Consider the following 23,553-nt stretch of genomic DNA (forward strand, 5'->3'; position numbering starts at 1 on the left):
CCTGCTGTGAAGATAACATCAGTAATTTTAAATACTATCTAGTATAACTTTAATGAGAAATTTATGATGAGTTTCAGAACAAACTCCCCAAGATATGTTCTTTGAGCATATAAATCATTTCTTAACTGATGGCAATTAAGACCCCTGTACTGAACTACCTGTAAGAGTCTAGATGGGGCCTTGCTCACCATTAGAGTGGAAATCCAGAGATGAATTTTTATAACTTACCTGTGCATAGTGGCAAATGTCTAGTCACCAGACATGTGACTTTAACCAACCTGTGAATTACTGCCTTATTCCTTTTTGAAGCTCCAGACCCATCTCCCATTTCTTGATTAAAAATTTTTTTCTTACCTTTATTGATTTATTAGATAGATATCCAGAAATTAAGGGGAAGGGGGAGGGAGGGAAGGAAGAAGAGAGATAGACACCTGTAGCCCTGCTTCACCACTTGTGAAGCATCCCCCCTGCAGGTGGGGACCAGGGGCTTGAACCTGGGTCCTTGCGCACTATAACACATGCGCTCAACCAGGTGTGCCATTACCTGGCTCCAAAAAAAACACTTTATGCATGGTTGTTTTAGGACCCCTTATATTTGTCTGTGTAGAGCCTCTGAATATACAAAATTAAATTGTTTCTACCCATAGGTTGTCTTGTGGCACTTAAATTATTGAATTAGTCAAAGTTAAAAGGAGTGGAAGGAATCGTTTCCTCCTCTACACTGCTAAAAATAAATCATTTCTAAAATTTAAAAATAGGGCTCAGCTCTTAGGGCATTACTTTTTTTTATTTATTCCCTTTTGTTGCCCTTGGGTTTTTTTTTATTGTTGTTGTTATTATTGATGTCATCATTGTTAGATAGGACAGAGAGAAATGGAGAGAGGAGGGGAAGACAGAGAAGGGGAGAGAAAGACAGACACCTGCAGACCTGCTTCACCGCCTGTGAAGCAACCCCCTTGCAGGTGGGGACCTGGGGGTTCGAACTGGGATCCTTACGCTGATCCTTGTGTTTCACACCACGTGCGCTTAACCCGCTGCACTATGGCCTGACTCCCAGGCATTAATTTTTTTACACTGAGCTTTTGTTCTCAGAAAGATGTAGCACAACTGTAATTACGTTTAAGTAAAAAAAAAACACTAAAAATTACTCAGTCAGAGTCTGTGTTAGAATGCTTTAACTAAAAGCAGTATGGCTTCTTGTGTAAACTGTGGCCCTGTGCATCTTAGCAGACTAGTAACTGTGAGTCACCCTTCCAGTTTACTTCATGGGGCTAATAACCTCCTTACTAAATTGCCATTTTGATGCTCTCTTCCAGTGAATTTATCTTTTAGTTATTTCCCTCTCTTAACAGATCCTTTCTAGTGACCGTAGGATCACAATATTCTGATCTAATCTGAGTATTGGTTTTCCTTCTTCTCATTTCCTTATTTCTTTTTTCTTGGTTAAATAACCAATACTTACCAAGGCCTCTCAGTAGTCAGCCAGGAAAGCTGGTAGTACTGCCTTCCCAGTGTGTAGACCTCTGCGGTATCACTAACAATCTCTCTTGAGAATTTTTTGGAAGAAGGTAAAAATGCGCAGGAAAGAATTTTAAGAAATTAAGGGTAAAAGCAGAATAGAAGATGGAGCCGGATGAGCATGGGTTTGCAGTCAGATTTCTGGTCGATTTAGTCAGCCTCCTGTCAGCCTTCACTACTTCAGCCAGATAATGGAGATAGTAGTAACCTCAGAAGACTCGATGGCTTATTTAGTGATCTGTTGTTGGTCATTCTTTTTCTTTCTTTCTTCCTTCCTTCCTTCCTTCCTTCCTTCCTTCCTTCCTTCCTTCCTTCCTTCCTTCCTTCCTTCCTTCCTTAGATAGAGACAGCCAGAAATGTAGAGTGAGGGGGGCGGTAGAGAGGGAGAGAGACAGAGAGACACCTGCAGCCCTGCTTCACCACTCATGACGCTTTCCCCCTGCAGGTGGCGACCAGGGGTTTGAACCAGGGAGGGCCTTTACACACTGCAATGTGTACACTTAACCAGGTGCGCCACCACCTGGCCCCTATGTTGATCATTCTTTTTTTTTTTTTTTTTTTTTAACCAGAGCACTGTTCAGCTCTGGCTTATCGTGGTGTGGGGGATTAAATCTTGGACTGTGGAGCCTCAGGCATGAAAGTCTCTTAGCATAGCCATTAGCCTATCTACCCCCACCCTATTGTTGATCATTCAGACATAGAAACAAAAATATTTATAATTTTAGCAAAACAAAGATTAGTTGCGCATGTGACTAAGTCACTGAAAAAGGCAACAATCTCCCTATTACTTTAGGAATCTTAATGATTTGAAAATAGTCTTTCATCTAGCAGTGTCATAATTTATAAGATGTAGTTTCATAAGACTGTCTTGTGTAAATGAACCTTATTTAAAAATCTTTCAAAGGGGGGTGGTCAGACAGTAGCACAGCAGGTTAAGTGCACATGGTATGAAGCGCAAGAACCAGCGTAATAAGGATCCTGGTTCAAGCCCTCAGCTCCCCACCTGCAGGGGAGTCGCTTCACAAGTGGTGAAGCAGGTCTGCAGGTGTCTGTCTTTCTCTCTCCCTCTCTGTCTTCCCCTCCTCTCTCCATTTCTCTCTGTCCTATCCAGCAACAACATCAAGAACAATAATAATAATAACCACAACAATGATAAAAAACAACAAGGGCAACAAAAAGGGAAAAAATAGCCTTCAGGAGCAATGGATTAGTGGTGCAGGCTCTGAGCCCCAGTAATAACTTTGGAGGCAAAAAAAAAAAATTCTTTCAAGGGGGGCCAGGTGGTGGCGCATCAGGTTAATCGCACATGGCACAAAGCGCAAGGACCAGCTTAAGGATCCCAGTTTGAGCCCCTGGCTCCCCACCTGCAGAGGGGGTCGTTTCACAAGCAGTGAAGAAGTTCTGCATGTGTATTTCTGTCTCTTTCTCTGTATCTTCCTCCATCCTCTCTCAGTTTCTCTCTGTCCTATCCAATAACATGGAAAAAATGGCCTCTGGGAGTGATGGATTTGTAGTGCTGGCACCAAGCCCCAGCAATAAACCTGGAGGCAAAAAATAATAAAAATAAAAATCATTCAAGAAAAGTTTGTACTCATTACACTTTATTTCTAAGGCATCAGCCAGAAAACTGAAACCCACTCCACCACGACCACGAAGCCTCCATGAAAGAATATTAGAAGAAATCAAAGCAGAAAGGAAGCTGCGGCCTGTCTCACCAGAGGAGATTAGACACGGCAGATTAGGTAAGTCGACTGCTTACGTGGGCTGTAGTCAGTCACTTGAAAAAATAATTTTATACAATCAGCCCAGTAACAAGTAATAATGGTTCAAAGGAAAGATAGTCTATGGAGTTCTTATTCTCTGTTCTGTTCTCTCACGTGCATACTTATATGAAGATCATACTTAAAACTGAAAGAATAGGAAACTCTTCCCATTGTAATACTGAACTTTACAAGAGCATCCAAGGACAGTGGCATAAACTCTGCCAATGTCTAGACTATAATTTCAAGAGAATTTCTTTACATCTGTGTACATCAATTTCTGTTTTGGTGGAGGAGAGGTAAAAAAAAAATTCTCTGAGACTTCATTATGGCTTCCTTTAGATAGCAGTCAAAATACTGTCTAAATTATAAAACATACAAGAAAGAAGTCATAGTTTAGAAATATAGGTGGCATATGATTTATCAGGTGTCTCTTACAATCAGGAGTTTAGGTATGGTATCACATGGTAAAAAAAGCATCAGTTATTATTTGATGGCATTTTATATACTGGAAGGACTCCTTTATATTTATTATATTTAATGCCTATAATGTGTACTTTCAGTACACATTAATTTTTATCACAGCAAGGCCATAAAGTGCTTGCTAATATTTTTTGCCATACATCTCTCCTCCAATTTGCAAGATTATAAATACCCAAAGGAGGGACCAGATAATCATCTCACGTGCCTTGTCATGTGGGAGTACCATAGCACCTGAGGAAGCTATGACCCCTTTAGTGTCTCTGTCTATCTGAATGGAAGGAGGGAAAAAAAAAAGAAAAAAAGCCCTCCTGGGAGCAGTTCCAGACACTGGCTACACAAAAGAATAACATTATTTTTAAAAAAGACACCCAAAGGAATACTCCCTTTTAGAAAATTGATTGTATTAGCATCAGAATAGAAATGGGTAAAAAAAAAAAAAAAAAAACAACTCTGTGACTTCACACTCTTCCTGGTTTTCTGCTCTAACCTCTTTTTATGCCTCTTTCAGATTCTTCTTGGGCCTTGATGTTTCTATTCTGGGTAACCACACTTTTTCTCTTGGTTTTTTTGTTCCTGACAATCTTCCAGCTCCCTAGTTGACAGCAGAGAGTTTTCTAAAGTTCAGGTTCATATAATACTTCCAGCTGCCTGCTGAGTTAGGCCTTCTCCTATCTCCTAGTAGAGATAACCCCAACAAGTCCACTGTGAACTCATCTGCTTCCTGTTTTGGCATCTTGGTGTGCTCAAGACAGAAAGCTCAGTATTGTAACTGCCAAGCCACACTGCCAAGCCACACTGCCAAGCCACACTGACTTGACTTCTGTGTCTTTCTAGTCTTCTGCTTTTAACGTAACAGCCATGACCTTAACCCAGATGTCCTCCTCTCTTGCTTAATTGGTCACATCGGCTGTCCGCTATCCCTGTTCTTTTATGTTCAGTCCTTCTGTTATATCATGATCTTCATGGCAACAAAGCAGTAGAGAAGAGAACGAGATATATACAATGTGCTTCTATGAGGTGGATATTTGGCATGAGGCTCCTTAATTTTTTCAGTGGCTTTTAAATTTTTTATTTCGAGTGAAACATCTTGCTAGCCCCTAAGTGTTTAGAGGTGGAAGTCTGGAGTGTCATGCCATGTAAGCACCAAAGGGTCATGATTCATATCACATGTATATCCCTTTATTTTATTTAAAGCAATAACACAAGCTCTACTGTAGAATAATTCAATATCAATTTTGTGTTGAGTATATACCATTATTTTAACTTTTTTTTTTAAAATATTTTATTTATTGATTGGTGAGAAAGATAGGAGGAGAGAGAGAGAAACCAGACATCACGCTGGTACATGTGCTGCCGGGGGCTTGGACTCAGGACTTCATGCTTGAGAGTCAAGCGCTTTATCCACTGCGCCACCTCCAGGACCACTAACCTTTTTTCTTTTGTCATCAAGGTTATCTCCAGGGCTTGGGCCTGCACAATGAATTCACAACTCCTGACAACCTTTTCCCCCTCTTTCCTTCTTTCTTCCTTCCTTTCTTTCTCTTTTTTCTCTTTCTCTTCTTTAAGAAATTGAGAACCCTCAATTCTTAGGGGGAAATAGGAGGAGGGAGAAGAGAAGAGGAGAGAGAGAGAGAGAGAGAGAGAGCACTGCTTTACCACTCATGAAGCTGGAACTCAGTTCCTTGTTCATGGTAATGTGTCCCCTCTACTAAGTGTGCCACCACCTGTCCTCCATAATTTTTAACCTTAGGAATTGATGTTTGGCAACAACTAGAATTGAAGTTGTTCCAGAAAGTGATTGTTTTACAGGAGCCTTACTTCTAAGATTCTGCATTCAAATTGATCTTAAATTGGAAAGGAAGATTTGTTCTGTTTTTGTAGCTCTACATTTGTTGGTTAGGATAAAGTTGGCAGAACTTCCTTGCAGAAAAGTTTCCTTAAATGTTTTTATTGACTTTTCCCCTGGGTGTAACTGCAAGTGGAAACTCAGTATAGAAAGGGGGAAAATATGTGAGTGTTAAAGTGGAAAATGCTGCACAGAATTACTACAGCCAGAGCATCCACTGTAGATCTGGTTGTATGTGATGAAATGGAAACAAAGACTAGACAACAGGATCTTCCTCTCTTCGTCTAATGTTACATGTGGCATGAACGTTCTTCCATGTCAGAAACATGAAACATTATTGATAGTGATCTGACATCCTGATATATAGTAAAAAACCTTTTTTGCATGAAATTATTTAGTAATCATAGCAGTTCCATGAAGGAGATATCATTATTCTTGGTCTTCAGATAAAACCACTGAAGCAGAAAGAGATCAAGTGAACTTCCCGGAACTACACTGCTAGTGCCAGAGCTGAGGTTGAAACTCAGACATGACAGTTCTGGTAGCTCTGTCCCCAGCGATAGCTGCAGTGTCTGTAGTAGACACCTTCTTGACATTTTGTAGCACTGCTGATTCTTAAATGAAATGTTTTCGTTAAGTCTTTCATCTCTAAGTAGAGGTAACAAATTTTCATTCTGGGATCATTAAAGAACACATTTACTTTAAAACTTGAATGATTTTTACGTTTCCCAAGATCACATTTTAAAACATAGCTATTTTTCCTTTTGATCTATTTTATATTTAAGTTAGAAAGCCTACACTTTGGTTCCTTAAAATGTATTTGCCATGTTTTTATTTTTAACATGTTCTTTACAAGCTATGTTTTTCTTTCATTGTTACTCCATTTCAAGTTTTAGTAATATAATTTAAACTGAGACTTTTTAGTAGTTCATATTTTTATTTACTTCTACTTTAAAATATGAAATTTGCCATGACAGATCTTCTATAATCTTCCTCTTTCTGTCCTCCTTGTAGATTTCTAACAGCTTAATTATTATTATTTTTTTATTGTTTGTTTTCTTTTTCCAGCACCGAGGCCACTTAGCATGTCTCACAGTTTTGACTTGTCAGGTAAAAGAAAAAAAGTATTTTCACACCTGACGTGGTTTTTGTGGTTTCTGTGAAATACATTTCATTCATCTGCTTGTTCAAACACGTCAACAAAGAAAATTGAAAGAGTTCTTCCAAACCATGGTCAGTAAAACAAAACATGCTTGTTTGAAAAACTGCATACTTCAAAATGCAGTCACATTAAATCTGTTATCTACCAAGCGATTGTGGAAGGACAGTGATGCCTGATCTGTGGTCATGTGAAACAACTGCCCATCCTCTTGTCATGGTTCATGGTCATTCACTTATGACCTGCTAAAGCTGTGATGTCATAGCCTCAAACAAAACTGAAAAAAAAAAAATCAAGAAATAACCTTTTGACACTTTTTATTCTCTTAAATAACTGACCTTCAAACTCTCAGCTATTTCAAAGAACTCCCATGTCTCAGTTTCTATCTCTGTGTACCCTAAGTGATTTTGAGAGCTGACTGAGTACTTAAAAACTTAAGAGTAGATCTTTAAAGTTCTCATCACAAGAAAAAAAAAATGATTGTATATACAATAATTTGACTTAACTGTCGTGATCATCTCACATACAAATTTCATTATGGTCATATACCTAAAGTTAATACACCTCAGTTAAAGTAATATATAATTATGTGTCCCCAGTGTGTGTAGTGACATTTCAGGTAATTTCAGCTAAGTAGAGATTTATAGTTAAATGAATAACTATCAATGACTAAATCTGATCTGTAAAATCAGTCTTTAAATTGAAATTTTAAACTACATATGAACAAACTTTCAGAGTTAAATTAATCCAATAAAATATTTTGTAAGCTAGAATTTTTATTTTTGCAAATGCTGCTCTGAACACAAAATGAGACAAGGTAATGGCACTAATATTTTCTTCCAGAATTTTCTTTTATATTCTCTAAGATACCACTTAAAATAAAAAGAATTGTCAGTGTATTTTACATACATATTCAGCTTGAGAGAGCCTGGGAGCCCCAATATCCTGCCTATGAATATTTATGATCTTCCAGCTAGTTCCAGTTGCACCACAAATTTATTTTTGATGATCTCAGGCGACTGGTAATTACACTTTCAAAAAACTCTGGTAAAATATTTTGCCGTCTTCACTTACTACTTTGGACTGGCCGTTGAAGAGCTTTTTCTTTTTTCTTTATCCATTGAACAATTATTCATCAAGCATTTACAGAATAATAGTATACAGTTTTGTTTTTTTGGTCTGGAAAAAACTCAGACATTTTGAAACCACCTAAAAGCATATTTGTCACGACTAATCCTTAAAAGTTGACTGTGTGGGAGTCCGGCGGTAGCGCAGCGGGTTAAGCGCATGTGGCGCAAAGCGCAAGGATCAGTGGAAGGATCCTGGTTCGAGCCTCCGGCTCCCCACCTGCAGGGGAGTCACTTCACAGACGGTGAAGCAGGTCTGCAGGTGTCTGTCTTTCCCTCCCTTTCTCTGTCTTCCCCTCCCCTCTCCATTTCTCTCTGTCCTATCCAATAGCGACAACACTAATAAAACAACAAGGGCCACTATATATATATATATATATATATATATTAATGAATTATTTTTGTTCCCGCTGCTCATCATTTTCTAGAATCTATTTTGTGCTGTCATATACGCCATGATTTCCATGTTCTCCATTCTCTGTCCTTGTGGTACTTTGTCGTTTGTTGCACTTTGACTAGTCAATTAAAATCTTCCCCTTTTCAATTGAAAAAAGAGAGATCCACTCTTCTAAGCCAAAATACAAAAATTGTGTTACATTTCTTCAAGTTGGAAAATTGACAAACTAAGAAATAAAGATTTTTGATGTCCAGTATAGATAATAGTTGTGAACATAGATGTCAACTAAAACAGGTATGTTCTGCTTAGGTATGTGTTAGCAATATTAATTTTTCAGTGGAAAATCCTAGCAGTTCATTCAACATTAAGGTAAGTGTCACTTATCCTTTCACTGAAACTTCAGTATCTAATCTCTACTTACCATATTTCCTCCAGCTAGGGCAACAGCTGGGGATAACTACTGCACAGAGTTATTACATGAACGATTTCATATTACAGTTTGCACTTTATATTCTAAATATATACACATATCTCTCCACTGAAGATATATCTAGTACATTCAGCATTTGGTTTACGTAATAAGTATTGCCACTTTTCCCCTAAGAAATGCTGTCATAGAAAATACAACACTGTATGCAAGTGTTTGGTTTTCCTCACTAGATACACTAAAATAGAAATGAGGATTTACTCATTTGAACACGAAAACATAAATAACCAAATTGCTTCAAAATATATCTTAAAGGCTTGGAGGTGACTTAGCGATAGAGAGCATGTGTGAGGCTTTGATTTGTCTCCCAGCACTGCAAGAAATGGTGACTGAACAATGTTTGTTTCTCCTCCTCCTCCTGCTCCCTGTCCTCTTCCTCTTCTTTCTTCTCTTCCTCTTCCTCCTCTCCCTCCTCCTCCTCCTTGTCCTCTTTACCCTCCCCCACTCCTCCTCTTCATCTTTTTGTTGCTATTATTATTCTTTTTCTTCCTCTTTCTCTTCATATACACACCCATACACATCACGGTCTCATAAAGAAACGTAAAATAAAAAATTGAGCCAACAGGGTGGCATAGCAGCAGAATACACACCAAGTGTCCTCAGTTTTGCTCTTCAGCTAAATATGTCTCCTTTAAATGCATTTTTAACAGGGTCTTTTATGAATATGTAATGTAGAATTCATTCCATTCATCTCAAAGCTTTGAATTTTATTTTAAACCTTTTTTTAAAATTTTTAAATATTTATTCCTTTTTGTTGCCCTTGTTTTATGGTTGCAGTTATTACTGTTGTTGTTATTGATGTTGTCATTGTTGGATAGGACAGAGAGAAATGGAGAGAGGAGGGGAAGACAGAAAGAGAGAGAGAGACACCTGCAGACCTCCTTCACCATTTGTGAAGTGACTCCCCTGCAGGTGGGGAGCTGGGGGGCTCTAACCAGGTTCCTAATGCTGGTCCTTGCGCTTCACACCATGTGCGCTTAACCCCCTGTACCGCGCTTAAACCGCTACACTACCACCTGACTTCTGGATTTTATTTTGATGCAAAAATTTTTGGGAGGCTTTATTTTAAAGACTGCACAAAAATGAGTAAGGAATTTCAGTACAAGGTGTTTATTTTGGTACTAAGCTCTTGGTGCTGTTTCAGACACAGAGCTCCAATACAGTATTCAGCCTCACAGCAGAGTGTGTAAGAAGTTACAGAATTCCTCACCATTTTCTCAGCTCCTTTTACATTGAGAACAAGGTAAACTCTGCCACAGATTTTCTCTCTCTTTTTTTTTTTATAGAAATACTTTACTAAAATGTTATAAATGCAGAGAAAACACATTAAAACCCCACAGAATTCTGCTGTCATGTTTTCCATTAGAATCCTATGTAAAATGTTAAATGATTGATGGGCAGCTGTCTTTCTGCTTCTTTCTTTCTTCCTTTCTAATGTTTATTTGTTGATAGAGATGAATTGAGAGGAAAAGGAGAGATGGGGAGAGAGAGGGAGAGGGAGAGAGAGAGAGGCCTGCAGCTCTGCTTCACCACATGTGAAGCTTCCCCCCTGCAGGAGGGGACCAGGGGTTTGAACTCAGGTCCTTGCACACTGTGATGTGTGCACTCAACAAGGTGCTCCACTATCTGACCCCTTATTATTTTTAAGTTTTATTTTTACTTGTTTCTTTTTAAATTTTTATTTATAAAAAGGAAGCACTGACAAAACCATAGGATAAGAGGGGTACATAATTCCTACCACTGGATCTCCGTATCCCTTCCCTCCCCCTGATAGCTTTCGTATTCTTTTATTTATTTATTTTACCAGAGCACTGCTCAGCTCTGCCGTATGGTGGTGCAGGGGATTGAATTTGGGACTTTGGAGCCTCAGGCATGAGAGTCTGTTTGCATAATAACCATTATGCTATCTACCACCCCCCCACCCCCACCCCCACCCCCGATTTCCTATTCTTTATCCCTCTGGGAGCATGGACCCAGGATCATTGTGGGATGCAGAAGGTAGAAGGTCTGGCTTCTGTAATTGCTTCCCCGCTGAACATGGGCATTGGCAGGGCAATCCATACTCCCAGCCTGCCTCTCTCTTTCCCTAGTGAGGTGGGGCCCTGGGGAATTTTTACTTGTTTCTTAAGAGACAGTTTCACATGAGAAAAGAAGAAAGAAACCACAGCACCCGTCCAGTAATTCAGTGCTGGGGATCAAGCCTAGCTCCTCAGACATGCACATCCTACACTGTTCCAGATGAGCGTTTTTCCAGACACTTCTTTCTTTTTTTCTGCCCTTTATCTTTTCCTCCCTTTTTCCTTCCTTTTTTCCTAACTTTATCCAATCTTTCCTTTTTTCCTAGTTGGCTAAGTCATATTCTGTCTAAAAATCAATAGGAGCTATAAATATTTTATTAGACACAGCATTAATAACAGATAATTCACATGCTTCTTAAATCCTACTAAAGTAGGCTATAGTAGAGTAGACTCACACTGTCTTTAAGTCACACAGTTGGCACAGTACAGATTGAAACAGTTCCCTCTCACACGGTAGGCTGTCTTTATTCTCACGGTCCATGATTGTTGGTATGCATGAGACCCCTTCTGTTTCATTTGGTTTAAATCCCCCCTGCTTAACACTATTCTATTTACATAACCACTGCTAACAAGCACCTCCCTCCAGGGCATTGGTGGTTCAGTGATAGGATTCTCGCCTGCTCTGCCCCCTCTTTGTCACACTCTGATTTTCACCAGTCACTTTTCTCTCCACCCTCTCTATGTCACATCCTGTTTCCACCTTACTTGGCAAGTATATATAAAGACAGCATTGTGAGTTTTACAGTACTGTACCTTGAGTTTAGCTTAGCTCGTCTTAGATTGGGCTGCGTCCTGCATGAATAAAGAGATACTGCCTACAGCTCAACCATGAGTCCCTGGTCGTCTGTTACCCGCCCGTGAAGCCAGCTCGGCGAAAACAACATACCCCATCGAAAACAACACATGATTACATGGCCGGCACTCTTTGTGCTAGGTACTGTGCACTCAGGGCTGTACCCCTCAGCTCTTCACAGTGTCTTCTGTAGTCTGCACTCGGCTCTGTGCTGCTTGCTATATTTCTTTCACTTGTTTCACCTTCCCACCCAAATTTGAAGCTCTGAATATAATTTTATCATAGGGAGTATATCCCAGACTCTCTGTGTTCATATTAAGTATGTTTTATGATTTTTAAACGGCTAGCCAATTTGATTTTTAAATCTACCCGTTTGCATATCTTATTTTTTTTGCCTCCAGGGTTACTGCTGGGACTCGGTGCCTGCACCACAAATCCACTGCTCCTGGAGGCCACTTTCTTCCCTTGTGTTGCCCTTGTTGTTTTATCGTTGTTGTGGTTATTATTGTTGTTATTGATGTCGTTGTTAGATAGGACAGAGAGAAAGGGAGAGAGGAGGGGAAGACAGGGGAGGAAAGAAAGAGAGACACCTGCAGATCTGCTTCACCGCTTGTGATGCAACTCCCCTGCAGGTGGGAAGCCGGGGACTCAAACCCTTATAGATCCTTATTGCCGATCCTTGCGCTTTGTGCTTAACCCGCTGTGCTACCACCCAACTCTTCTCCCACCCCCCACCCCCGTTTTCAAATCTTAAAGCTACATGTCTGTAAGAGTTTGTGTATGGAATCATTTCCATCTGTTCATCACTGGCTCTCTAGAGGCAAGAAAGTAAAACTAGGCTGTCTGGACCTTCGTTTCTTCACTGGGAAAATAAAGTGACATTCATTCACATGTAGGATTGTGTTTCTTGGTCGTATCTGACAGTAGGCCACACAGAGGATTCGCATGTAGTCCTTAGTGTATCCAACCACGGCTTTGTATGGTTGCATTTATGAGACGTGAATATGCCTGCCATGGGGGGGGGTGCTTCTAGGTGCAGGTTCTCTGAAGTGAATTTGGTCTGCTGATTACCTTTCTTGACTTAAATAAGCCAACCTTTGGCTCTTCTTTTACCAGACGTAACTACCCCCGAATCACCAAAGAGTGTTGTAGAGTCGTCAGTGTTAAATGGAGGTTCAACACCGAAAACAAAAGAAAATGGGTTAAGTGCAGCACACCAAGCCCCTGTGCAGAGGAAGAAGCTCCTAAAAGCCCCAACCCTGGCTGAACTGGACAGCTCCGACTCTGAGGTGAGCCCCCCGCTTCCCAGACCTGGGCCACCATGGACAGGTGCTAATGCTATTCAGTCCAGCTTACTAATTATGGTGCTTCCTCTGTTACTGAAAAAGCCCAGTTGCAAAACCAGTGAACTTATTTTAGTTTCTTGACAGTTTTGTATATTTCAGTTATAGTTTAATAATTACATATTAAGTATTAACTGCTATCTGGAATTGGTGTCTTTGAAAGTTTCTAGTTGTTAAGCTGGCCATCCAGAAACCTTCCTCAGACTTTTGAAATAGGTTATTGATTTTGCCATTTTGCCAGACCTAGACCTAACCCAGGTGGTTAAACAAACTTTCATGAACCTTTGATCTGATTAGTAGCCTTTTTTCCAACATGTAGGTATAACAGACATTTTGTTTGAATTCTCTGTGTCACCCTCCCCCGCCCCCCCCCCATTTCTGCCACCAAGGTTTCACTGGGACTTCACACCTACGTGACTCTGCCGCCCTGATGGATTCTTTTGGTTTTACTCTTTCTACTTTCCAGGTACTAGGGGAAGAGGAAAGGGGAGAGGGACCCTGTATGCAGTAGAGACACCGCAGCATGTCGCACTACTCGTGAAGGCTCCTGTGTGTAGTGCTCCCATGGGTGACCTAGGGCTAAAACCCAGGTCCTCACACACGGTGAAGCGGGTGCTCTGTCCCTCAGCCCCTGTTTTTTTATATTGTGAGATAGACCAGAGTGATGCCCTATCACTTGCCGGGGATCAAACCGATGACCTCACACATGGCAAGCCATGCATTCGACAACCGAGTCACCTCGCTAGCCCTTAACTTGTCCCCTGGTCTTAAACGTTTAAATTGTTAGGTTTTTCTCCCATTTTAAACAGCAATACTATTGTGAATAGTCTTTCAGTTATTTCTGTGAATATTTCCAGAAGTATATTTGCAGAGTAAAATGCTGTGCATTTTAAAAAAAAAACAACTCTTACACATATTTTCAAGAGATATAATACCTACTTTATAATGCCTACTTTGATCTTTGTAAAGTTCCTAACAGTATCTTTCATCCATATATAAATAATAAACACAGAATGGTTTTATCTTTGAACTTACTCTGTTAGTTAGTAAATGATAGTAAGTGATAAGAGTAGGATTTGAGGGGATTGGATAGTAGCGCAGTGGGTTAAACACTTGTGGCGTAAGGATCCCAGTTCGATCCCAGTTCGAGCCCCCGGCTCCCCACCTGCAGGGGAGTCGCTTCACAAGCAATGAAACAGGTCTGCAGATGTCTGTCTTTCTCTCCCCCTCTCTGTCTTCCCCTCCTCTCTCCATTTCTTTCTGTCCTCTCCAACAACAGCAACATCAGTAACAACAGCAATAATAACCACAACAACAATAAAACAACAAGAGCAACAAAAGGGGGAAAAAATAGCCTCCAGGAGCAGTGGATTTGTGGTGCAGGCACCGAGCCCCAGCAATAATCCTGGAGGCAAGGGAAAAAAAAAAAAAAAAAAAGAATAGAATTTGAAACCCAAGTCTAAATCCAAAGTCTGCATATCTCAAAAAAACTTGCTAGTATTCCAACTAGTGTTGCATGAGAATGCCTAATTAAAAAAATATTAAACCATAAAAGGCCTTAGAAATGTTGTCACTGTGGGACCGGGTGGTGGCACACCTGGTTGAGCGCACATGTTACAGTGTGCAAAGACCTGGGTTCGAGCCCCTGGTCCTCACCTGCAGGGGAAAGCTTTGCAAGTGGTGAAGCAGGGCTGCAGGCGTCCGTCTTTCTCCCTCTCTGTCTTCCTTCTCTCTTGATTTCTGCTGTCTCTATATAATAAATGAATAAAGATAAATAAAAATTTAATTTAAGTGACCGGATGGTGGCACACCTGGTTGAGTGCATGTTACAGTGCTCAAGGACCCAGGTTCGAGCCCCTGGTCCCCACCTTGCAAGGGGAGGCTTTCTGAGTGGTGAAGCCCATGATATATACTAGGTTTTTTTGTTTGTTTGTTTGTTTTGTTTTTGAGCCTGACAACTGATATGTGGGTGGATCCAAGTTACTGTCTGAGGAGATGATGTCATGGCTAGAAAAAGGACCAGAATCTTCCCAGCATCTGGGAAGAGAGTAGCTCCCAAATATGGGAAAGGTGTATAAATATTGTTACTGTAACTTTTTTTTTTTTTTTTTTACGTCAGTCTCCGTAGAGACTGTCAAAAATTGCCAATGCCGACTATATTTCAAGTCGTCATGGCGGGGTATTGGGAAAAGTTTTCAATTAGCAATAATCGCGCCTCGGATAAACCTCATTGGCTACGATACTGCCACTGCGCAAAGCTGGCTGTAACTTTTAAAAAATTATTTAAGAAATTGGAGGCTCATCAAAATTCTTTAGGCAGACAAGAAAAAAAAAAGACAAAAAAAAACACACATTTATTTAGTTCATGTAATGGGGCAGCAGGAGTCCTCACACATACCTTCTCTCAGATCTGACTCTTAAAGAATCTGCTTCAATGTATTTTTGTGGTTCTTCTGGGCCAGGAGCTGCCCCAGAAAGACTAGTTTTCAAGCAGTCAGAAAATTGATTGCAGCTGCCTGAGACAAAGACCATCAACACCTGAGAGCAATTTCTAAAGGATCCTGTAAGATGGTGTCCCACAACTTTTCTATTCCATATAGACTCAGACTGACTTGCATTCACTCTACCAGCTCCAGGAGAGACTCTTCATTCCCAGAAGGAGCAGTTCTCATGAGTAAGGAAGAATGAGCAGATTTTAAAGAAAAAAATTATAAGGAGGGTGGGCTGAATTATGGGAAGCCATAGGTATGGTTTCTGCTGCTGAAGTCAGGCTAGTAGCCCTCAAAATGACTTGGCAAATGCTGTATATGACTCCTTTTTCAATGTCCCTAAAAGGTAGTCCTGATCTTATTTCCTTTTGATCTTCTGTAAGCAGAAGGAAATTATTCTAACTCCTTGCTGGCTCTCCTAGAGATTAGTGTGACCTACACAGTGCCTGCGGTAGAAGCTTGGTTTATATTGCTTGATTTGTCCTTTGTGCGAAGTACCATGAGTTTGGAGGTGACTGGTCAGACCTTTCTTGTTTGAACTGTGTGGTTTACATAGCCTTTTTGCTTCTCCTGTTCTCTGACCAGATCATTTGTGTTGTAACTTGCTTGAAGCAGTAGTAAGTTTTAGGTGGGGTCGGTTTTTAGTCAATGGCTAATTCTTAAGTCACCTTAACTAAGTAGATTAGAGAGAAATTTTCACTATTTCACAGTCACTGATTAGTATACTGGCTTGTCAAAAAAAAAGTCATAACACATTTTCACATAGAAAAAGATGTCATGACATCTCTGACAACCTAATGTTAGCCTAGTTTTTATTCTTTGGTATTCTTAGTTATGTAACAGTTGTTATAAATATAATGGAAATAAACTGTGTTCCAGTTAATGTTTGTCCTTTGTCACGTAGTTGATAAAAAAGCTCTCGTGAATGAATACGGCACCTTCCTTTGGTGTACTCTCCTTCCTCACTGGTAATAGGAGTTTACATTTTATTTAGAAAATTTTATTTTTTCTATTTTTATCTATCAGCAAATATGTGTTCATAATTTACTAAGTGATAGCTTTGATACTAGGTAACAGTAAGGAGCAAGACGTACAGATCTGCCTTGCAGGAGTTCCAGTCCGTTCCTTTCATGAAGTTGTTAAATCATCACCTAATACTATTAACTATCATTGATTATAGACCAGGAAACCTGTTAAGAATTTTGAGTACACTGTCTCATCTACTCCTTTCAGTAACCCTGTGTAAAAGATGGTTTTACTCATCTCTTTCATAAATGATGAAATTAAGGAATTTGTTCGCGGACGATGCCAAGGCACAAACTTGGCTGTACATAATTTTAGATGCCTTCTGGTTTGCCTTCTACTTGCTTTAGCCCTTTGATCAAATGTGTTAAATGAACTATTTCAGAGTCAGCTCTCATTGATGGGCATGAAAGCACTAATGCCTGCGCACATACCTTTTTCCAGGAAGAAGCCCTGCCCAGGCCAGCCAGCAGTAGCAGTACGTCTCCTTCCTTCAGCGAGGATCCCTTATTGGAGGCCGTGTCCACGAGGAAGAGTGAGTGTCTGTGCCAGAAAGAACTGTGGTCCTTTGCTCTTTACAGACATGCTTGTCCTAGGAAAGAAGCCCCCAAGTACATTGTGATTCTTTGAAGTAGGAAGAAGTAAACGTGGGACTTCACTAGTCAGGGGAGAAATACTCAGTTACTTTCCTGGAGTAACCACGTATGGCAGACCTGCTCTGCAACTGTGGTTTAGCAAAGAAAATCAGTTCAAAAAAAAAAAAAAAGGAAAAAAGAAAAAAAAAAGTGGCGACTGTAAAATCAGAATTACACATGTATATCTGTGTATGTATGTATATGTGTGTGCCCTTAAGATGCCACCAAAAAATGTTGATGTGAATTACTTCAGCAGATCCGCCTAATACAAAATCCAGCCTGAATAAGGACAGAGACAGTATGACACCAATCTAAACATAAATTTAAAAGCTAAAGAACACAGTAGCGAAACTAAAGAATAAAATTGAGGAGTTCCATAACAGGATGACAGAATCTGCAGGCAGCAGCATCAGTGAACTTGAGGTAAAAGAGGCAGGAAAAGAAGAGGAGGAGGGAGAGGGAGGAGGAGAAGAAGAAGAAAAGCAGAAAGAATATGAGAAGTTTACAGGGCACTGTTAAGAGAAACAGTATTCACATGATAGATTTCCTAGTAGACGTGAAAAGGGTGGAGGCCATCTATTTGAATAAATAATAGTCAAGAGCTTCCTCCCTCCAGTTGAACAGAGACAAGTCTCCAGATCCAGAAAGCCCCAAGAGTTCAAAACAAAGTAAGCCCAAGGAGGTGTACTCCAAGATGCATGGTGATTACAGTCACAAACTCAAGGAAGAATCCTGAATGCCACGATTCTAGGACAAGAGAAAAAAAATCAAAGTCACGTCTAAGGAAACCTTCATTCATTACTGAAACATTTCTCTCATCAAAAATACTCTGTCCACCGTGGGTGTGGCAGATTAGAGCGTCTCAGACAAGCAGTAGTTGAAAGAGTTCATCATCATTAATGAAGTTTTTAAAAAAAAATACTAAAGAGGGGAGTCGGGCGGTGGCACAGCGGGTTAAGCGCACGTGGTGTGAAGCACAAGGACTGGCGTAAGGATCCCGATTCGAGCCCCCGGATCCCCACCTGCAAGGGAGTCGCTTCACAAGTGGTGAAGCAGGTCTGCAGGTGTCTATCTTTCTCTACCCCCCTCTGTCTTCCCCTCCTCTCTCCATTTCTCTCTGTCCTATCCAACAATGACGACATCAATAACCACAACAAGGGCAGCAAAAGGGAAAAAATAAATAAATATTTTAAAAAATTACTAAAGAGGGGAGTTGGGTGGTAGCACAGCAGGTTAAACATGGGTGGCATAAAGCGCAAGGACCAGCGGAAGAATCCCAGTTTGAGCCCCCCAGCTCCCCACCTGCAGGGGAGTCACTTGACAGACGGTGAAGCAGGTCTGCAGGTGTCTGTCTTTCTCTCCCCCTCTCTGTCTTCCTCTCCTCTCTCCATTTCTCTCTGTCCTATCCAACAACGATGGCATCAATAATAATTACTACAACAACAATGAAAAACAACAAGGGAAAATAAATAAATATTAAAAAAATTTTTTTAAATACTAAAGAGGTCTGTATAGAAAGCCTAGAAACCCTAATGAGAAGTTATAACATATTCTAAAAACATTCAGTGAACAAAATGAGAATAGTGATGGGATTTATAAAAACAAACCTGAGATCTCTTTCCATCTCAATAAGACTATGAGTCCACAGGACCAGGAGGTGGGTCACCTGGTTAAACACACACATTACATTATGCAAGGACCCAGGTTCAAGCCTCTGGTCCCCACTTACAGGAGAAAGCTTCACAAGTGATGAAGGAAGGCTGCAGGTGTCTGTCAGCTCTTTCCCTCTCTATCGCCCCTCTTCATTTCTGTCTCTATCCCTTGTTGTCTTTTGTTGTTGTTGTTATTGATATCTTCGTTGTTAGATAGGACAGAGAGAAATGGAGAGAGAGGGAGAAGACAGAGGGGGAGAGAAAGACAGACACCTGCAGACCTGCTTCACCACCTGTGAAGTGATTCCCCTGCAGGTGGGGAGACGGGGGCTCGAACCGGGATCCTTACGCTGGTCTTTGCACTTAACCCGCTGCGCTACTGCCCGACTCTCTAAAGTAACAGTTCTTATAGTACTGTAAGAACACCCAAGATCCACATAGAAAATTGGCAGTGAGCTCTCTTAAATCCTTAATTTTACTAAATGCTGGTGGGATCAACTTTCCAGTCAAAGGACAGAGAGCAGCAGAGTGGGTCAGGAAACATAATCCAGCCATCTGCTGTCTACAAGAAGTCCCATCTGAGCAGTGATGACACACATGCGCTCAGACTGCAAGGTTAGGATACAGGCGGATGGGAAACTGAGGAAAGCAGAGACACTCATACTTATATCAGACGAAATAAATTTTAAAACAAGAAACTAATAACTAAAACAAAACAAAACAAAAAAAACCACAGCGATGGACTTACCTATATTGACCAAAGGTTCAGTTTAGCAAGAGGATTTAACATTCATTAGTATTCATAGACGACGATATCTGCTCAGATGTAAGTATGAGCAGAGTGAGAGACACTGGCAATGATACAAGAACAGTAGGAATTTTGACAGCCCACTGTCACCAACAGAGACGATGAACCAGACAGAAAGGAAACAACCTCAGATGAGGGGATAGGTGCCTACGACTTGATAGACACTGATAGAGCTTTTGCCCTGAAAGAGCTAGATACCCAGTCTTTTTTAGTTCACATGGAACAGTCTCAAGTTAGAGACTGTATGTTGGGATGCAAAGCAAGTACTAGTCAATTCAGGGAGATTAAAATCAAATCCAGTGGAACTAAAGAAATCAGCCAAAAAAAAAAAAAAAGCTAGAAAATCTCAAATGCAGCCACTTAGCAACATACAGCTGAATAACTGAGTAAGAATCCCTCCAGGGAGTCAGGCGGTGGCGCAGGGGTTTAAGCGCACGTGTTTAAGCGCACTTGGCGCAAAGCGCAAGGACCCAAGAACCGGCGTAAGGATCCAAGGATCCCGGTTCCAGTCCCCAGCTTCCCAACTGCAGGGGAGTCGCCTCACAGGCGGTGAAGCAGGTCTGCAGGTGTCTGTCTTTCTCTCCCCCTCTCTGTCTTCCCCTCCTCTCTCCATTACTCTCTGTCCTATCCAACAACGACGACAACAACAATAAAACAACAAAGGCAACAAAAAGGAATAAATACGTAAATATTTAAAAAAAATTTTTTTTAAAAAAAGAATCCCTCCATTAAAGCCAGTGTCATGGAGTGTTCCTCAGAGAGGATATTTTAAAAATTCTTGGAAACAAATGAAAAAAGTTTAAGACATTAGCCATCAAAAATCTGTGGAAAACAGCAAAAGCAGTACTATAAGTGAAGTTCATTTAAAAAAACTGAAAAGAAACTGTCTCTAGAGTTTTCAAGAACTACGGTGGTTGTCTTTTGAGGATGGCACACAGGACTTTGGTGGTGGGTACAGTGTGAAACCATACGCTGGAATATGACAATCTTGTCAACCACTATTAATTACAAATTAAAAATAACTTTAAAAAAGTAAAATTCATGACAACACAAGCCCGCATTAGGAACAAGAAAAGTCTCACAGTTTAATCTCACACCTAAAAGAGCTAGATGAAAAGGAACAAACGGTGGCCCAGGAGGTGGTGCGGTGGCTAAAGGTCTAGACTCTCAAGCACGAGGTCCTGAGTTCAGTCCCCAGTGGCACATGTACCAGAGTGATGTCTGGTTCTTTCTCTCTCCTATCATTTCTCATAAATAAATAAATAAAATCTTTAAAAATATATATATATTTTTAAAAAAGGAACAAAGGGAACATAAATTTAGTCAAAGGAGAGAAGTAATTTAAAAGGATAGAAATGCATGACATTGAAAACAAAAACTGAAGAACTGTATCTCACCCTGGACAAAAGATCCACTCAGTGAATTAAAGACTTAGATATAAAATGGGAAACCAAAAGTCACATACAAGAAAACATAGGCAGAGCATGCCATGATGTTGGCTTTAGTGATAACTTCAAAAACTTGGGTCCCATACAAGGGAACAAGAGGAAAAAGAAACAGATGGCACTTGTGTCAAACTGAAAAGCTGCACAGTGAACAATGTAGTCACCAAAACAAAAGGGCATGATATTGACAAGGATGTAGAAGAAAGGAACCCTTCCTCCCCCTCTGCTGGTGGGCATGCAAATTGATCCAACCCTTGTTGCAAACGGTCTGGATATTTCTCAGAACACCAGAAATGGGCCTACCTGATGACCCTGCAATTTCTTTCCTAGGAATTCATCTAAAGGAAATTAAATACCTATCCAAAGAGATCTGTGTATACCTGTTCTCATAGAGGAACCATTTATAACAGCAGCCCAGATGACAGCCACAGATGAGTTTATAAGAAAGGTGTGGCTGGGGCCAGGCAGTGGCACACTTGGTTAAGCGCGCACATTACAGCACACGAGGACCCAGGTTCAAGCCCCTGGTCCCCACCTGCAGGGGGAAAGCTTCACTAGTGGTGAAGCAGGACTGCAGGTGTCTGTCCCTGTCTCTCTCTCTCTGTCTTCTCCTCTCAATTTCTCTCTGTCTCTATACAATAATAAATAAATAAATAGTTAAAAAGAAAGAAAGAAAGAAAGAAAGAAAGAAAGAAAGAAAGAAAGAAAGAAAGAAAGAAAGAAAGGTGTGGTATATAGACACAATGGAATGTAATTCAGCTGTTACAAAATGACCAAGTTCTCTCCTTTGCCTCGTCTTAAGTAGAACTTGAAGGAATCATCTTCAATAAGCCAAAAAGGGAAGGACACATACTGGATTATCTCACTTAGTGGTGAGACTTCAGATATAAGGACAGAAAGGGAAAACAGGAAGTTGAGCTTGTACTGGGCATGATGTGTTGCACGAAAACAAAAGACTGGCGAAGGAAGGAACCAGGAAGGGACGGAGGGGAAGCTGGGTCCCGGGGCGAGATGGTGAAAATGGAGCTAACTGGGGGTGAGAGAGTTCTGCAGACAAGACATCTGTCGTGGGGAGATGAGAAAGTGTACCCATGTCTCAGCAACTGTACTTGAAACCATTAACAACTCAGTAAAATCATTTTTAAAAAAGCAATTGTAAAAAAATGGTTGACCTTTACGCACATGAAACAACCCACATGCCCACCAACAGATAAAGAAAATACCACATGTGTGTAAACACACAGAGAGACAATGGAATACTCAGCTGTAAGAAAAGAAGTTATCTTGGTTTTAGCTACAGCATGGGTGTATCTGGAGGGAATCAGAGTGAGTAGAGTAAGCAGGACGTTAAAGACAAATACTGAGTGATCTCCCTCATGTGGCAACGTAAAGAAAAACAAACAGGGTAAAGCATTAAAGTATTCAAGTTTCAGTAGACTTGAATACTGAGGATGATGGGTAAAAGGAGTTTGGGAAGCCAGTGTCCTGCAGCAGAGAGAGATGGCTCTTCGCTGGTGGCTGAGGTATCCTGAAACATATTTGGGAGAAACACAACGTTTCTCCCAAATTTTAAGGAGACGTGTAATTTGAGACAGCAGTCTTAAAAACACATTTATTCAATAAAAGTAAAAGATAGCAGTAGGGCAGTTCCTCAGAATTTTAAGATGTGTGACCACATCTTGCTGTGTGGTCCAGCAATTCCACGTAGAGGTATCTACCCCAGGGAATTGAAATGCCTTAATGCACCCAGGCTCGTGATGGCATCATTCATAATAAGTAAAACATGGGGACAAAAAAACCCAAGCACCCATTAGTGGATGAGTAGATAAGCATACCAGGAAATATTTACCAGCCGTAAAAATGAGAGAGATTGAGGACTAGGCAATAGCGCACCGGGTTGAGTGCACATGGTGCAAAGCACAAGGATATGCAAGGATCCCAGTTCGAACCCTGGCTCCCTACCCGCATGGGGATCACTTCACAAGCGGTGCAACAGGTCTGCAGGTGTCTGTCTTTATCTTCCCCTCTTCTCTCGATTTCTCTCTGTCATACCTAACAACAATAGCAATAAAACAACATTATAATAACGAAGGGGCTGGGTGATGGTGGCACACCTGCTTGAGCACACATGTTACACTGCACAAGGACCCAAGTTTGAGCCCCCAGTTCCCACCTGCAGGGAAAAGCTTTGCAAGTGGTGAAGCAATGTCGCGGGTGTCTCTCTACCTCTCTTCCTTTCTATCCCCCCTCCTCAGTTTCTAGCTGTAGCTGTCTCTATCCAATAAGTAAATAAAGATAATAAAAAATAAAAATTTAAAAATAGAAAAAGACAATACAATAACGACAGCAACAAAATGGAAAAGAAAAATGGCCGTCAGGAGTGGTGGTATTACAGTGCAGGCATCAAGCCCTAGCAGTAACCCTGGAGGGGAAAAAAGAGAGAGAGAGAGAGAGATCCTGCAGTAGGTTATAGCATAAACAAACCTTGACGGCATTATGCTGAGTTCAAT

General features: G+C 40.7%; 2 protein-coding genes and 1 non-coding gene across 6 annotated transcripts in view; 1 reads left to right on the forward strand and 2 right to left on the reverse strand.

The window, feature by feature from the left end:
• Positions 1 to 23,553, forward strand: part of SPIRE1 (spire type actin nucleation factor 1) — a 126,102-nt gene that overhangs the window by 85,374 nt on the left and 17,175 nt on the right. For 2 of the 4 annotated variants that reach the window (XM_060200633.1, XM_007517174.3), the window contains exons 7-10: positions 3,131 to 3,260; positions 6,676 to 6,717; positions 12,765 to 12,937; positions 16,948 to 17,038. In XM_060200633.1, the coding sequence (XP_060056616.1) occupies positions 3,131 to 3,260; positions 6,676 to 6,717; positions 12,765 to 12,937; positions 16,948 to 17,038 (436 nt within the window). The remainder of the gene's footprint in view (positions 1 to 3,130; positions 3,261 to 6,675; positions 6,718 to 12,764; positions 12,938 to 16,947; positions 17,039 to 23,553) is intronic. The other 2 variants (XM_060200634.1, XM_007517175.3) reach the window with 1 other exon arrangement.
• Positions 1 to 23,553, reverse strand: part of PRELID3A (PRELI domain containing 3A) — a 122,561-nt gene that overhangs the window by 36,806 nt on the left and 62,202 nt on the right. The gene's annotated exons all lie outside the window — the stretch shown is intronic.
• LOC132541003 (U4 spliceosomal RNA) lies at positions 15,111 to 15,251 on the reverse strand. Its single transcript, XR_009552199.1, has one exon. It is a non-coding gene; the product is annotated as a U4 spliceosomal RNA (small nuclear RNA).

This window comes from Erinaceus europaeus, chromosome 10, assembly GCF_950295315.1.
Source record: "Erinaceus europaeus chromosome 10, mEriEur2.1, whole genome shotgun sequence".
NCBI classification, from domain to species: domain Eukaryota; kingdom Metazoa; phylum Chordata; class Mammalia; order Eulipotyphla; family Erinaceidae; genus Erinaceus; species Erinaceus europaeus.